The 15,639-nt window shown below is 41.7% G+C and overlaps 2 protein-coding genes across 5 annotated transcripts in view; both read right to left on the bottom strand.

The window, feature by feature from the left end:
* LOC124046529 (serine/threonine-protein phosphatase 2A 56 kDa regulatory subunit epsilon isoform-like) overlaps window positions 1-6,812 on the bottom strand; it is a 72,217-nt gene extending 65,405 nt beyond the window's left edge. The window contains exon 1 of one of the 4 annotated variants that reach the window (XM_046366986.1): window positions 6,606-6,812. The gene's annotated coding sequence lies outside the window, so the exon portion shown is untranslated. Of the gene's footprint in view, window positions 1-2,076; window positions 2,482-6,605 lie in introns of those variants that run through there. The other 3 variants (XM_046366984.1, XM_046366982.1, XM_046366983.1) reach the window with 3 other exon arrangements.
* On the bottom strand, window positions 3,497-6,910 carry wdr89 (WD repeat domain 89). The gene is made up of 3 exons (XM_046366989.1): window positions 6,795-6,910; window positions 6,606-6,708; window positions 3,497-5,948 (listed from the first exon to the last, which is right to left on the bottom strand). The coding sequence occupies exon 3, from the start codon at window positions 5,921-5,923 to the stop codon at window positions 4,769-4,771; it is 1,155 nt and encodes a 384-aa protein (XP_046222945.1). The 5' UTR covers window positions 5,924-5,948; window positions 6,606-6,708; window positions 6,795-6,910; the 3' UTR covers window positions 3,497-4,768.
* Window positions 6,911-15,639: the final 8,729 nt, after the last annotated feature.

Raw genomic sequence — 15,639 nt, 5'->3', positions numbered from 1 at the left:
GCGAGCTACAGAGGTAGAGAGAGAGCGAGCTACAGAGGTAGAGAGAGAGCGTGCAACACAGGAGGGAAAGGATGGACAGAAGTGATGAGAGGATCAAGCAGATGCGCCATACTGCAAACTCCTTATGCACCATCCCGTCATCATGGGTCAGACCTACTTACCTGCATAGCCTCACAGGTCTGTCAGAATGGCAAACAAAACCAAAATCTAGAAAGCACAAACCTCTTTCCCCAGAAAACCATTTTTATAGCTTGCCATTCAAAACTACTAACATTGTTTAATCGTCATGCTGCATTGAATCTGAAGATGTGTTAGCCTACTACTTTATAATCAGTAATCTGGATGTGCTTTCAACTTTTCCTAGTAACAAATACATTCTGAATCATGAGAACTTACAGGTGACATAAGATGACCCTGTCAGTTCTGGATAGTCTATAACAATTGTAGAGCTCAGGCACATCATAAAACAATGCACCAAGCCCATGCTGACAGGCACCCAGAGAAGGCTACCAAGGTGGGGAACAGTAACTTGGGCTATATTATAGGCACATGGGCCCTCACTCCAATCATAAATACAGGGGACTTTGGATGCCAGGGTATCTTGACTGGGACATGACTCTTACCTTGCTCATTGTGACATTCAAACCCTTGAGAATGTACAAGTGAGACTTAAGTGTGTACAAAGACACACTCACACAATGGCACACACCTTGCGCTTCCACTCCAACAAGATTGTCAGAATGCTTAGATGACAGAATCATGTACACCTATAGGACAGTGCAATGGTAAATAAGAACAACACTAACAGTACACACTGGTGATCAACGTCTTCATTCCAAACAGAAAGACTCAGAAGTGTCACAGTACTCCCCAGCCAAACAGGACCAATGTAGGTATGATGATGAGTGACTCTGAACCTGACATTCTGGGCCAGCCTCCACAAGAGCAAACGGATTAAACAAACTATGAAACCCTTGGTTAGTCCACAGACGTATATTAAAACCAGGTTAACCACGATTGTTGACAATTGGTAAACTCAAACTTGCTATATATCAAACAAATACATGTACTTAACTATATCTATTGATGTCGTCTGTGGAACATTTAATACGGACCTGCCAATTGGCCCATGCTTTCTTTGGTAGAATATGGTTAACTAGCAAATTCGACTAAACACACCCTGGCCACTAACAAATTACTACATTTGCAGGTTAACTCAAACAGCAGTGTAAATTCCGTCTAGTCTGATCGTGAAAACATATGCTAGTCCATTAATTATACATCTCAAAAGATAGCTGCCTACCGACATTTGACTTTGTTGGGACATTCTGTCAACACCTATACAATGTCAATGCCAATGTTAACTAGCTAATAATGGTGGTGACTAGCATCTAGTTGGTGCTGGGCCTAGCAAATTAGTTCTCCATTTAGTTTGACATTATGATAAGCAAACACGTCAAGTAGCTAGTGAATGCACATCAGATACGACCACAGTAACTGGTGCACTAGCTGGCTAACGAGTTAGCTAGCTAGTACAGTAGCCATCCGATATTTCCACCAAAAACAAGTCCTCTTCAGTGTGTTTATCGTTATCTAGCTTTATTTGCAATATACTGTTTATCTTGGAATAATATTATTTCATACTGGTAACGTAGGTCGTTATATTGCCAACATATAAAATGGTCGTTAATGGCAAGTAACGACAGAAAGTTAACTATTTAACGGTTAGCTGTGATGCTCCCTGGGTCGTTCGCATGCTAATGGTATAGCTTCCTAGCTAGTTTGGCAGCCAGTGAGAGGCTAGCTAGGTAATGTTATCGAGTTACGGAAATGTTACAGGAATACTCAGTGTGTAAAATTGATTTATAACTAGCTAGTTAACGTTGCAACAAATATTTCACTTTGTAAAAATATATATTTATTCTGACGTCAAGCTGTGTAAACGAGCTGAAAATTAATCCCACATCTCTTGATGTGGAAGCAAGCTAGCTACTATTGCTAACTGGCTAGAATCACACATAGGTACCCAGAAACAAGCTATCTGCAGATTAACGACAATGAGCCGTAACGTGTTACCTTGATCCTCTGTTGTCCGGAACGAATACTGTGGCAAGTTGTTATCCTCTATTATACAATATTAAACTAAAATGCTTCCAATTATGTAAGAGTAGCCTCTCCAAGTAGCGGCAAACCAGCAGGAAGGCTATTTTGCCTTTTTTTTTAAAGACAGACAAACCAACGAGTGCCTATTTACCTTCTAACGAAATAATCCTCCGAGTCCCATTAATAACAAAATAGACGTATAAAAAGATTAAGAGGAGTCAATCACATTCCCTATTTATGAGAAGAAAAAATGATAACTTGTTTACACCACACCTCTTTTTTTGTTATATTTCTGTAGACAGTGTTTAATTTGGGGACATCTCTATTCACTCTTTTGTCAATATTACTGGGCAGAGTCCATGGCACACATAAGAGATACAACCAACCCTGATGCTCGGTTTGGCACTATAGACGATGGTGATTGGTTTGTTCGACGCACGTAATGGATGGGGTTGGACATTTAGATAACGTCCATCATTCCGCTAACAGAGTCGCTCCTAGAGATGAAATTTTTAGAAGGTAGGTTGAGGTGTATGGGACTAGGAAGGATATTGGGTTGAAGACGAGGTGGAATTTTATACTTTAGTCGCTGCCTAACCCTCTTCCTGGAGATCTTCCGTCCTGTGGATTCAGTCCAACCTTAATTTAACATCTAATTCTACTAATTAGCTGCTCAACAAGACCTTAACTAGCTGAATCAGATATGCTGAGTGAGATTTGGACTGAACATTTACAAGGACAGTAGATCTCCAGGAAGAGGGTTGGGCAGCCCTGGCAAGTGGGTGGGGAGTCCTCCCCTTATGGCATGAAGCTAAACCTGTTAAGGCCCAACCCTGATTTACCGTTCATTCACACTGAAGGACGGTCTTGAACGGGCAAGGACCAACTACTTCTCTTGGTTTCCCATTAGTTATATTATTTAAAAAACACATCAACATTACGGATAGGAAGAGAGGATTTACAACAGATGTCTCAAATAAAGGTTAAAAATAAATTAAGTTAGGGAAGTCAGTTAAGAACAAGAAACTTCTTCACAATGATGGCCTACCCCGGACAACGCTGGGCCAATTGTGCGCCGCGCTACGGGACTCCCAATCACGACCTGATGTGATACAGCCTGGATTCGAAACCAGGGACTGTAGTAACGCCTTAGACCCCTGCGCCACTCAGGAGCCAGAGTGGCACTGATCTTTTCTCAGCAAGTACACCACATCAAATTTTACAATACACCAAAATTATGGATAAGAATAATATCCCAAGAAGGATGGATGGTAAAAAAATAAAAACATTTCAAAATATACAAGCATTTGTTATTGAAGTTGAGTTAACAGTGACATACTGTAGCTATACTGACATAGTATTAAAATAGCTAAACGATATCAAAACAAGTCCATATTGTTTTACAATTATTTCCCCTTCAGTTTTGGTAATATTGAAACTGTTCAGCCACATACTGCATTTTATTGTTTAGTAATGAAAAATTAATTAAATGACAAGATTAAACATTATTAAATCATTACAAAGTCTTAACGTAACCATCGGTCTTAAGGCAAAACCAAGAGTGGGGTGGTTGGTTGGGATGGGTGGACGTATAACCTAAAGGTTGCGAGATCAAATTTCATCATGGACAACTTTAGCATTTTAGCAACTTTTCAACTAATTAGCATGTTAGCCAACTCTTTCCCCAAACCTTTTCAGCTAATCATTCCCCTAACCTTAACCCTTTAACCCGTAAGAGTCTAAGCCCTGTCTAAACTGAGTGAAGGGGTTCTACTAAGATATATGGAATTGTTTTAAGGTCATACCAAGGATCATTTTACTATGTGTTTGAATTTTAAAAGAACCATCGAAGTATCAAAAAATATATTTGATGAACATGTTTTATTCAGCCTTACTGCTATTAGACCATACAAACAGATTCACTACATGGAAAAACAGTCCCCCCCCCAAAAAAAGAAAAAAAATCTAAATTAAGCATGTTCTGAAGTGTCTTTCCTTTATATGTACATGTATTTTTACATGCATCTTTTTATGTACATGTATTTAACCCCTTGTTTTTCACACTAAACAGTCTAAGCCAGGGAAAGGGGTTCTACTAAGCATTATGGAATTGATTTAAGAAGGTCATACCAGAGATAATTTAGCTATTTTAGGGTTAAGATCCCTTGAAGCATCAAAAGAATATTTGTGAAACAAATATACACTACCATTCAAAAGTTTGGGGTCACTTAGAAAGCCCTTTTTGAAAGAAAAGCACATTTTGTAGTCCATTAAAATAACATCAAATTGATCGGAAATACAGTGTAGACATTGTAAACATTGTTAATGTTGTAAATGACTAACGCATGCATTAGATCAACTCGATACAATTAGAATTATATTTCTAAAGAAATACCAATTGGTTTTAGCTAAACAAAATACCAAACAAGTTGGGAGAAACATTTGAAAAACAAATACCGCGATTCAATCTCATTTTAAGCCCTAGCGGTTAAAGAGATTAATCAGTTTCTGGGATAAGTATAATACTACTTTCAAGAAAGAAAAAATAAAATTGTGTTGATTATATGAATCCAAATGAGTACTCTGTGAGTGCAAGAGGAATATTGATTGATTAAATAGGGACTGCAGTCTTGCCCTTCTTTGAGAACCCTCTATTGCATCCGACTCACACTTCTAGCTTCTTATCCCTCTTGGAGCCATGCTTCTTGTGTGATCTAGATTTGAGTTTTAATGCAGAGGCACTCTTCAGGGTGTCCCTCTTCCCTGAGGTGAATTCCTCCGCCCCTGGCTTCCACAAGAGCAGCTGTGCATCCTCCCCTCCCGTGAGCAGGGCCTCCCCTGCGGGATCCCAGAGGAAGCAGCGCACTGTGGAAGAGTGGCCCCCTTGGAGGGACCTCAGCAGACACAGGCCTTCCTCACTGCACTCCAGAAGGTGGATGTCTCCACTGTTTGTCCCACCTAGCACTAGTAAGCGCCCTGCCTCCTCCAGCCAAGTCCCGCCAACAAAGTAATCCAGGGCCACTTCATTAGAGAGAGGGGTCAGGCTGCGGGCGTCAGCGGCACTGAAGAGTGTGAGGGGCTTGTCTGTGTCCAACTGACCCAGGTCCCACAGATGGAGGCCCTCGTCGTGGCTGAGGCACAGCAGCTGATTGAAGTCCTTCCCTGCCCAGCACACTGAGCTAGCAGAGGAGCCACAGTTACAGGTGGCCAGCAGGGCCTCCTCCTCTGCACCAAGGCTCAGGTCAAACACATTCACCAGGCCATCAGTGGAGCCAGACGCCAAGTGGTCGGCATTCCGAGGGTGGAAACGCACCTGCGTGATGTCATCACTGTGGGACTCAGAGTAGACACCCAGAACCCCTCCCTTCTCCTTTGCCATGCGGGCATCCCAGAAAACCAAGAAGCTATCATCTTCATCGACCTGCTCAGTGCCTGCACATAGGACCACATCGCTGCAGCTCACATCAAAGCTGCAGAAGTGGTGGGAGGAGTCACTCCTGAACACCTGTGCTGCCTCTGAACCAGGACAGCGGACATCCCACGTCCTCACTGTCCCATCAGCAGAGCCTGAGAAGAGCAGGTCAGGGGAGGTGTGGGCAAAGCACACCCCACAGATTGCACCACTATGTCCCTGGTACTCCCTGAGCAGGCTGAGGCTGTCCTCACTGTGCAAACGGATGGAGAGGTTGGAGCAGCATACGGCCACCAACCCTGGGCCCGAGACAGGCTGGTGGGACAGGTCCAGAAGGTAGGTGGGCTCATCTGGCTGGACACGCCGAGTGATTGACAGAGCTTTGAACTTCTCCCCCAGACTCTCCATGACAACTTCCTGCAACTACACCCAGCTGGATAGAGAGGATGTGCAGAATATAGATGTGTAATATGGAAGAAACTCCATCTAATCACAAAACATACACCTACTTACTCACTTGTCTCAAAATGTGGGTCTGGTAATGGTTAAATGAACACAAGAAAGAACCAAGGGACTTTGTTCCCATAGAGTCCACTGTGATTTGTGAGGCTTGTTGCACTCACTCGGCCTGTCATTACTATTGGTGTAAGTTATCTCTAAAGTTAGTAGCTCACTGTGTGTGATAGTTGGCTAGTGTTTCTAACAAAATCTAACATTGAATACTATCCTCTGTTAGTATTATGTTACTGCCAAACAGATTTAACTTATAGCTGTTGTCTGGATTGATAACTAAAAAGCTGATACCTACCTAGCCAATATTAGTCACCAATGAAGGTGGCGAGTATGAAGTCACTATAGTAGTTGCAAATAAAGTGACTAATTTAGCTAGCTAAAAACACACGCTAAATTAGCTAGCTAAACGTTTGCTAGCTTGCAAGTGGAAAGTTCTTGAAGGGTTCACTTATTGAAGGACCAAAGAAAGTACGTTAACATTCCAGTAACATTTGTATTCAATGCCCAGTATGAACCACAAATACAAAAAAAAAACATATGTAATATATGTAACCTTGTAAACGACTCAGTTACTCACCTGGCAAAATAGACGGTATCTGATTTTCATGAGCACGTTGTGACACGGTGTCACTGTATTTACTGCCCGTTGATGGACCAATTTCCTCAATGCATGAGTTCCGCTGTTGAATTTCAGAGCAACATTACAGTCATAGACAGTACAGTATGAAGATAGGCAGAAACTGCTTCTCCAATAGAAATAACCGACCACACTTGTAGGGGATGTCATGGCGACGTTAGCCAAGTAAACACATACGCAGAAACACGTCCGCGTGAGACGACGGGTCTCACGGTTCTCTCGTGCCAAACTGCGCATGTCGTCAAAGGCACTCCTTCGATATAAAAATAATAATCGGAAATGGAAACGTGTTAGTTTGTTACTTTCACAAGGTTGGAGTAATAACATGTTCAACTGCTTAAAACACTGTCTCGAATCAAGGTTGTGCCTTTAGATTTCGAGAAAATTAACAACTAATTAATAATATTTCACGGTCTGGTCGGTTTGGTCTGTTTCGCAAGCGTTCCCGGAAGTCTCACGATGTTGCGCGTCTGGAATTAGAAACTCTGTGCTACAGTACAGGCAATACCAATGTCGATAAAGACACTGACTTTTTTTATCGGTGAAATAATTTATTAACATTCATATGAGCATCATCCGGCACGATAGGGAGCGGGTCATCAATGGCCATGCTGGAGTGGACAGAAGTAATGGCACCGTCTAAACCTTAGCCCTTGACCATGATTCTCATTGTCATTACATTATAGTAATTGGACGAATATGTCTTCTGTATGAGTTTTGAGCCCGGACACTTAATCTGAACATGAACGCGCGTCGTTTACGGTATGGTATTGTAAGCATACGAACATTATCTTTCGTATCATATCTTTCAAAACGAAAGCTAAATTGATAATCACCTTAATAGGGTTAGTATACCCACATGGTCATATTTCCATGGTACCGCGTATGTTTACAGAAAAAGGGGAAATATGCATACTTTATTTTTGAAACACCATTTTCGTATTTTCTGACAATTTAGGATGTGGAACATCGAGTTCAGCCAAGGGTGTGCAACATCCTAAATTGTCTGAAAATCGAAAACTACATTCTTAAACTCATGTGTAATACTATGTGCGATTCAAACATAAGGTAGTGAGGTAAAAGTCAACGTTGTCAAAAAATATCAATAGTGATGTAAAGTACAGATACCACCAAAAACAACTTAAATTGTACTTTAACGTACTTTAAACCACTAGCTTCAATACTCTCTAAATATTAGGGATTCAAAATCCTCAAAGTCTTTGGAAGAACCTTAGGGTTATTGGCATTGGAAATTGCCCACAAAAGGTTCTTCCAAGAACCCCATAGGAGGTGGGGTTCATCGAAGAATCTCCTTAGTTGGTGAGGGTTCTTGCAGGAAAACTAACTGCCCAACTTTTGCATTTGGATTTTAATTTTAAAGGACAGTAGGTGCAGGCACTTCAATTGAGATCTTTAAATGTTTCAGTTAAGGTACGGTTTGTCCCTTATATGATCTAAATGTATATTTTATGATGATACCTGTAATATTCATATGTGTAAACATACTGAATTATAATTGGATGCATTTTACAGCCGTATCATACTGTGCTATGATTGGTTAAGACCACCCAGATGGTTAGGTCATGGGCAGTTGATCATGGTTGGAGATAAGTGAACATGCAGTTGGAGCTAGCTAATAAAGAGCTACGTTCAGAAATATCTTTTAGTACTGCATTTTATTATTTTGTACAAAGCGTGCAAAACAAGACAATACCATCTATCTTTTCATATTTGTGCAAATATTTGTAAAACAGAAAATAGACAATTCAATGGCGTTAAGAATATGTATGCTATAAGAATATGTTGAAAGCTAGCTGTATTGGGTGCAGATGAATGAGCTGCTCACTTTTGTGTCTAAGTATACAGACTAGGAGGCATACAAAGGTATGTTGATTGGTATTGGTATGTTATGCAGATCACATGTACCATCCTCTTCCCTTACCTCTACATTTTCATTCACATTATCCAAGATGGCGCAGCAGTAAGACGTGTTTGTTTTCATCCCGTTGTAAACATTTCAAACTCTTTCTTTTCTCAATTTTCATAAAAATATACATTCCTGCAACCCGCCTCACCCAATGTGATACGGATCAACTATTTATTTTTTTAGACCTTATAACTGGAACCTCCATCAGAAGCGAGACAGCTAATTAACTACTAGCTATTTAGTCATTGTTAGCCTCTACTAGAGGTCTTTACCTTTAGCTCGGACTCCTGCCACTTTAGCCTGGATAGAAGGATAATACCTGCCAGTCTGCACAGCACGATACCAGCCCTGGGCATATCGGACTGCTTTTTTCCACTACATCACCGGATTCCTGCCGCAAGCTCTGGACCATTACACCGGATCTTCGCAGCTAGCTAGTTGCTACCGAGGAGCTATTGTGGCTAACACCCTTGTCTAGAAGCATGCAGCATTTAGCCCTGAGCTAGGCCCATCTCCCGGCTAGCAAACGAAGTACACCAACTACAACACTTCTCTTGCCAATTGGCCTGGACCCTTTGTCGACACAGAGCCCGGCCAATCCATCACGACTAGTCTGTAACTCGGCCATGGATGTTTGGTGATGATCCATCTGCTAGCCCCGGCCTGCTAGCTCCATGAACGCCGTGTCTCCCGCTCGCTCAACATTGTAATTGACTACCGAACTGTTCCGTGTTTCATCTAGTGCTGCTCATTGGACCCTATGATCACTCGGCTACACAGCCGATGCCTGCTGGACTGTCCATTAACACGGTAGTTCATTGTGTTTATCTGTCTGCCCCAGCCTCAAACTCAGGCCCTGTGTGTAGCTAACTGACCCTCTCTGCCCATTCATCGCCATATACCTGTTGTTGTCATCTTAACTGTTTACCCGTTGTCTCACCCGTTTACCCGTTGTCTCAACTGTTGTTGTCTTCGCTCTCCCAATCAACACCTGTGATTGCTTATGCCTTTCTCTAATGTCAATATGCCTTGTATACTGTTGTTTAAGGCAGCTCTCATTGTTTATTTTACTATGGAGCCCCTAGTCCTGCTCAACATGCCTCAGATAGCTCCTTTGTCCCACATCCCACACATGCGAAAACTGCACCCAGCTTAACTGGCGCCTCCAGAGATGCAACCTATCTCATCGTCACTCAATGCCTAGGTTTACCCCCACTGTAATCGCACCCTACCTTACACTTGTCTATACACTATGCCCTGAATCTATCCTACCACGCCCAGAAATCTGCTCCTTTTATTCTGTTCCCAACGCACTCGACGACCAGTTCTTATAGCCTTTAGCCGTACCCTCATCCTACTCCTCTGTTCCTCTGGTGATGTGGAGGTTAACCCAGGCACTGTGTGTCCCCAGGCGCTCTCATTTGTTGACTTCTGCAACTGTAAAAGCCTTGGGTTAATGCATGTTAACATCAGAAGCCTCCCCCTGTCTGCTTTATTCACTGCTTTAGCACACTCCGCCAACCCTGATGTGCTAGCCGTGTCTGAATCCTGTCTTAGGAACCCTGAAATTTCCATCCCCAATTACAACATTTTCTGTCAAGACAGAACTGCTAAAGGGGGCAGAATTTCAATCTACTGTAGAGAGAGCCTGCAGAGTTCTGTCATACTATCCAGGTCTATACCCAAACAGTTCGAGCTTCTACTTTTAAAGATATCTCCAGAAACAAGGTGACCTAACTTGGGATATGCTTAACACCCCGGCCGTCCTACAATCTAAGCTAGATGCCCTCAGTCTCACACAAATTATCAAGGAACCTACCAGGTACAACCCTAAATCCGTAAACATGGGCACCCTGATAGATATCATCCTGACCACTTGCAGTCTAAATACATATCTGCTGTTTTCAACCAGGATCTCAGCCATCACTGCCTCATTGCCTGCGTCCGTTATGGGTCTGTGGTCAAACGACCACCCCTCATCACTGTCAAGAGCTCCCTAAAACATTTATTCACTGTTAGGGAGCTCACTGTCAAGAGCTCCCTAAAACAAAGTTTATTTGTCACGTGCGCCAAATACAACAGTGTAGACCTTACAGTGAAATGCTTACTTACAGGCTCTAACCAATAGTGCTAAAGAAAAGGTGTGTGTGTGTATGTGGGTAAGTAAAGAAATAAAACAAAAGTAAAAAGAAATTTGAAAATAATAGTAGCAAGGCTATATACAGACACCGGTTAGTCAGTCTTATTGAGGTAGTATGTACATGTAGGTATGGTTAAAGTGACTTTACATATATGAAGAACAGAGTAGCAGTAACGTAAAAAGAGGGGTTGGCGGGACACAATGCAGATAGCCCGGTTAGCCAATGTGCGGGAGCACTGGTTGGTCGGGCCAATGAGGTAGTATGTACATGAATGTATAGGTAAAGTGACTATGCATATAAGATAACTAGAGAATAGCAGCAGTGTAAAAGAGGGGTTGGAGGGCACACAATGCAAATAGTCCGGGGTAACCATTTGGTTACCTGTTCAAGAGTCTTATAGCTTGTGGGTAAAAACTGTTGAGAAGCCTTTTTGTCCTAGACTTGGCACTCCGGTACTGCTTGTCATGCGGTAGTAGAGAGAACAGTCTGACTCGGGTGGCTGGGGTCTTTGACATTTTTAGGGCCTTCCTCTGACACCGCCTGGTGTAGAGGTCCTGGATGGCAGGCAGCTTTGCCCCAGTGATGTACTGGGCCGTACGCACTACCCTTTGAAGTGCCTTGCGGTCAGAGGCCGAGCAATTGCCGTACCAGGCAGTGATGCAACCGGTCAGGATGCTCTCGATGTTGCAGGATGGGTACACACAGTCAGTTAGGAAAGCAAAGGCTAGCTTTTTCAAACAGAAATGTGCATCCTGCAGCACTAATTCCAAAAAGATTTGGGACACAGTAAAGTCCATGGAGAATGAGAGTACCTCCTCCCAGCTGCCCACTGCACTGAGAATAGGAAACACTGTCACCACTGATAAATCCACAATAATTGAGAATTCCAAAACTGTACAGACCTATATCCATCCTTCCCTAACCTTCTAAAGTCGTCAAAAGCCAAGTGAAAAAAACAGATCATCGACCATTTCGGTGATCTCCGCTATGCAATCTGGTTTCCGAGCTAGTCATAGGTGCACCTCAGCCACGCTCAAGGTCCTAAACGATATCATAATCGCCATTGATAAAAGACAGTACTGTGCCATTGATAAAAGACAGTACTGTGCAGCCGTCTTCATCAACCTGGCCAAGGCTTTCAACTGTCAATCAACGTATTCTTATCGGTAGACTCAACAGGCCAGCAGCATACCACCGTTTAGGCCAGCAGCATACCACCCTGCATACCACTGCTGGCTTACTTCTGAAGCTAAGCAGGGTTGGTCCTGGTCAGTTCCTGGAATGGAGACCAGATGCTGCTGGAAGTGGTGTTGGAGGGCCAGTAGGAGGCACTCTTTCCTCTGGTCTAAAAAAATATCCCAATGCCCCAGGGCAGTGATTGGGGACACTGGCCTGTGTAGGCTGCTGTCTTTCGGATGGGACGTTAAACGGGTGAAAATAAGAATGTGGTCTTAACTGACTTGCCTAGTTAAATAAAGATTCAATAAAGGTGTAAAAAAATATATATTACAACAAAAAAAAAATACAAATTGGCACCCAAAAATAAAGATTTCCGATTGTTATGAAAACTTGAAATCGTCCCTAATCGGCCATTCCGATTAATCGGTCGACCTCTAATCTCTACCGTTCCTGCTGACTCTAGAGAGTTGAAAACAGCAGGTCTGGGACAGGTAGCACGTCTGGTGAACAGGTCAGGGTTCCATAGCCACAGGCAAAACAGTTGAAACTGGAGCAGCAGCACGGCCAGATGGACTGGGGACAGCAAGGAGTCATCATGCCAGGTAGTCCTGAGGCATGGTCCTAGGGCTCAGGTCCTCAGAGAAAGAGAATTAGAGAGAGCATACTTAAATTCACACAGGACACCGGATAAGACAGGAGAAATACTCCAGATATAACAGACTGACCCTAGCCCCCCGACACAAACTACTGCAGTATAAATACTGGAGGCTGGGTCAGGAGACACTGTGGCCCCATCTGCACATCTATCACTCCAGTGTAAATTGCTAAATTGTAATTACTTCGCCACTATAGGCCTATTTATTGCCTTACCTCCTTAATTTGCACACACTGTATACAGATTTTTTTATTGTGTTATTGACTGTACTATTGTTTATCCCATGTGTAACTTTGTTTTGTTTTTGTCGCACGGCTTTGCCTTATCTTGGCCAGGTCGCAGTTGTAAATGAGAACTTGTTCTCAACTGGCCTACCTAGTTAAATATAGGTGAAATAATAAATAAATAAACACAAAAACCAAGGTGAAAAGGGATTCACCCTTCCTACACCTCTGATGACTGTAACAGGAAACCTGTTCGATCACCATGCACTGTAAAATCATTCTGCTATGGATACGGAGAACATCAACATGCCAGAGGATAAATTCATTGGACTTGGTGCTCTGCTGGGAGTTTACCTCATATTTTGATATTTTATTATGCTTTGGTATTAAATCATAATGAACACTGACAACTAAAATATTGTTATTATTATGCATACTATTAATAATATGAATAATAACAGAGGGGGGTAGTTAACATTTTTACCCCAAAAGGTTATCTAGGGATCCATTAAAGGGGCTACCCCCACAGTTTCAATTTCAAGAACCCCTGGATACACCAGGAACCTTTTATTTGGGCGACGATGCAGAAAGAAAAAAATGCCTGGGCTACAGACGTCTATATTGGTCCGCTAATACAGGACCACTTTTGTGAAAAAAATGTAAACTCAATGTATTTGCCAGCATTTGTGACTTGAGTCTGATAATTATCTGTATAAAACTGTTAATCTGATAATACTTGTGGAATATAACCATATTTTATATGTTTTCCAGTTTCTTGAGATACTTTGCAATGCAACTTATTTCTATGTGAAAACTGAAACGGTTCATTCATTCCTTTTAAATTTTAGTAGAAGCTCTTATCCAAAGCAACTTACAGTAAGTAGTAAGTGCATACATTTGCGTAGTGGTCCTACATTTTTTACTGGTCCCTCTACTGGTGTCCCATGCAATTCAAACCCACAACCCTAGTGTTGCAGATGCCATGCTTTACCAACGGGACCAATAATTACTGCATTGTGCATTGTTTTTCTTAATGGTGATGGGAAGTCTACAGGTACAAACCTAGATGACCAGCTTATGTACAATACAGTAATGTACATTTACATTAAGTGGTTTGTAAGGATGGTAAATTAATACTGCACAAGAAGTGGTTGTCCATGTTACTTGATCAAGGTAAATATTACATTTGATGTGGATGTGTTGGGTCTTTGCCCATAACTTTGCACTTTTTGATGTAAATGTTTGAGGACAGGGTGTGGTTCTTTCTGGATTCCATTAGAATGATGATCGCAGAGAAAGGGACAGGGCAACAAGTCTTACAATTCCATCCATTGAATCTTGCAAGATACTGTTCTTAATTATACAACTAGCATACCTTTTTTGCCAAAGCAGATGCAGAATGTTTTGTTGTTTTTGCCAGCGCTGCGGTCTGTATCGGTCCGCTAATATAGGACTAGCAAACGCCCAGTGCACTACTTCTGTGAGGTGAAAAATACATGTTTTCACCCCATTTTATTTTGCCATAGACTGGCAGCGGTCTTGTCGGGAAAAGGGAAGGTGAATGCGGATGTGCTGTGTGACGGCCGGAATGTGGCGATGGACAACAAAAAAGTCTCACGGCGCGCGAGACGCGACCACCTTGGAGGGACGCCAGCCTCCCGAGTACTCATTGCTAACTGGGTACCTTAACCACTACTAACCTTAACATGTCGCTAACCATACCCCAATGACTGTATATATAAACCCATACCCCCTAAATGAACGACAAAATACAGCACGTGCTCCAGCTGTTAGTATTCCACTTGTGGCCCTCTATTGACTGGTGATTTTCATGAACTTGGCCACTATGTGGGAGTAGACGCCTGCAATCTGGTTGCCTCTGTGGTAAAGCAGTTTTGATACAATCAAATCAACCAATGAATACTATGAATACTATTTCTGATGATGTAAAAAATACAAGTACAAATACAAGTTTATATAAATTTAACATGAAACTACATTGAAGAATGGATAAATCGCCTCCATCCTCCGTTCTATAGAGCCCCACGGTGGAGGTTTTAAAAAATAAAATAAAAATTCTTAACAACAAATCAATACAGTGAGTACATGAGGGAACACAAGTGTGTATATATAGATTATATACAATGGACAATTGAGCTAGGGGGTACAATATCACATTACACAAAGACCTTAAGGAACATACATACACTTATAATTCTAACAGCTTTTTTTCTTAGTAGAGTATTTAATTGTCTTAAAATACAGTTCAATTTCTTTTTGTAGGGTAAGAAAATTTGTTTTTTTGTTTGTAAATTTACATTTGTGAATATGAAATTTGGGGAAAAGAATAATGAAATTAATTACATAAAAATGTTTCAGCTTATTCCTATCCTAGGTAAAGAATCCAAGCAGTACATCTCTCCACAATAGTGTAAGATCTTTATAAAAGTGTTCAATTATACATCTACTGATGTCTTGCCATAGTTGTCTTAGATGAATACAATGCCAAAAAAAGATGCAACACTGTTTCTGGGTGGTCATTACAAAAGGAGCAATTTGAGTTGATGTTTTCCTTAAACTTCTTCATATAGTGGTTGGCAGGACAATATTTATGAATCATTTTAAAGGAAACTTCCTTAATTTTGTTAACAAGTAGGTATGTGTGGCAACATCCAAACTTGTTTCCAACAGATATTATCAATAAATCCATTCCAATAAGGCATGACATCCTGCTGAAACAAGGTTCATATTGCTCTGTTGTTAAATGGACCAAAAGAGAAACAAATCTTTCCTACTGATGAGTCAACAGGGTCAACAGAAGGTAGCCTCTGAGGGTCAGGTCTTGACA

The sequence above is a fragment of the Oncorhynchus gorbuscha genome, linkage group LG10 (genome assembly GCF_021184085.1).
Source record: "Oncorhynchus gorbuscha isolate QuinsamMale2020 ecotype Even-year linkage group LG10, OgorEven_v1.0, whole genome shotgun sequence".
In the NCBI taxonomy this organism is placed as follows: Eukaryota; Metazoa; Chordata; class Actinopteri; order Salmoniformes; family Salmonidae; genus Oncorhynchus; species Oncorhynchus gorbuscha.
Note: the sequence above shows the minus strand (reverse complement) of the source record. Positions and strands in the feature narration are given on the sequence as shown.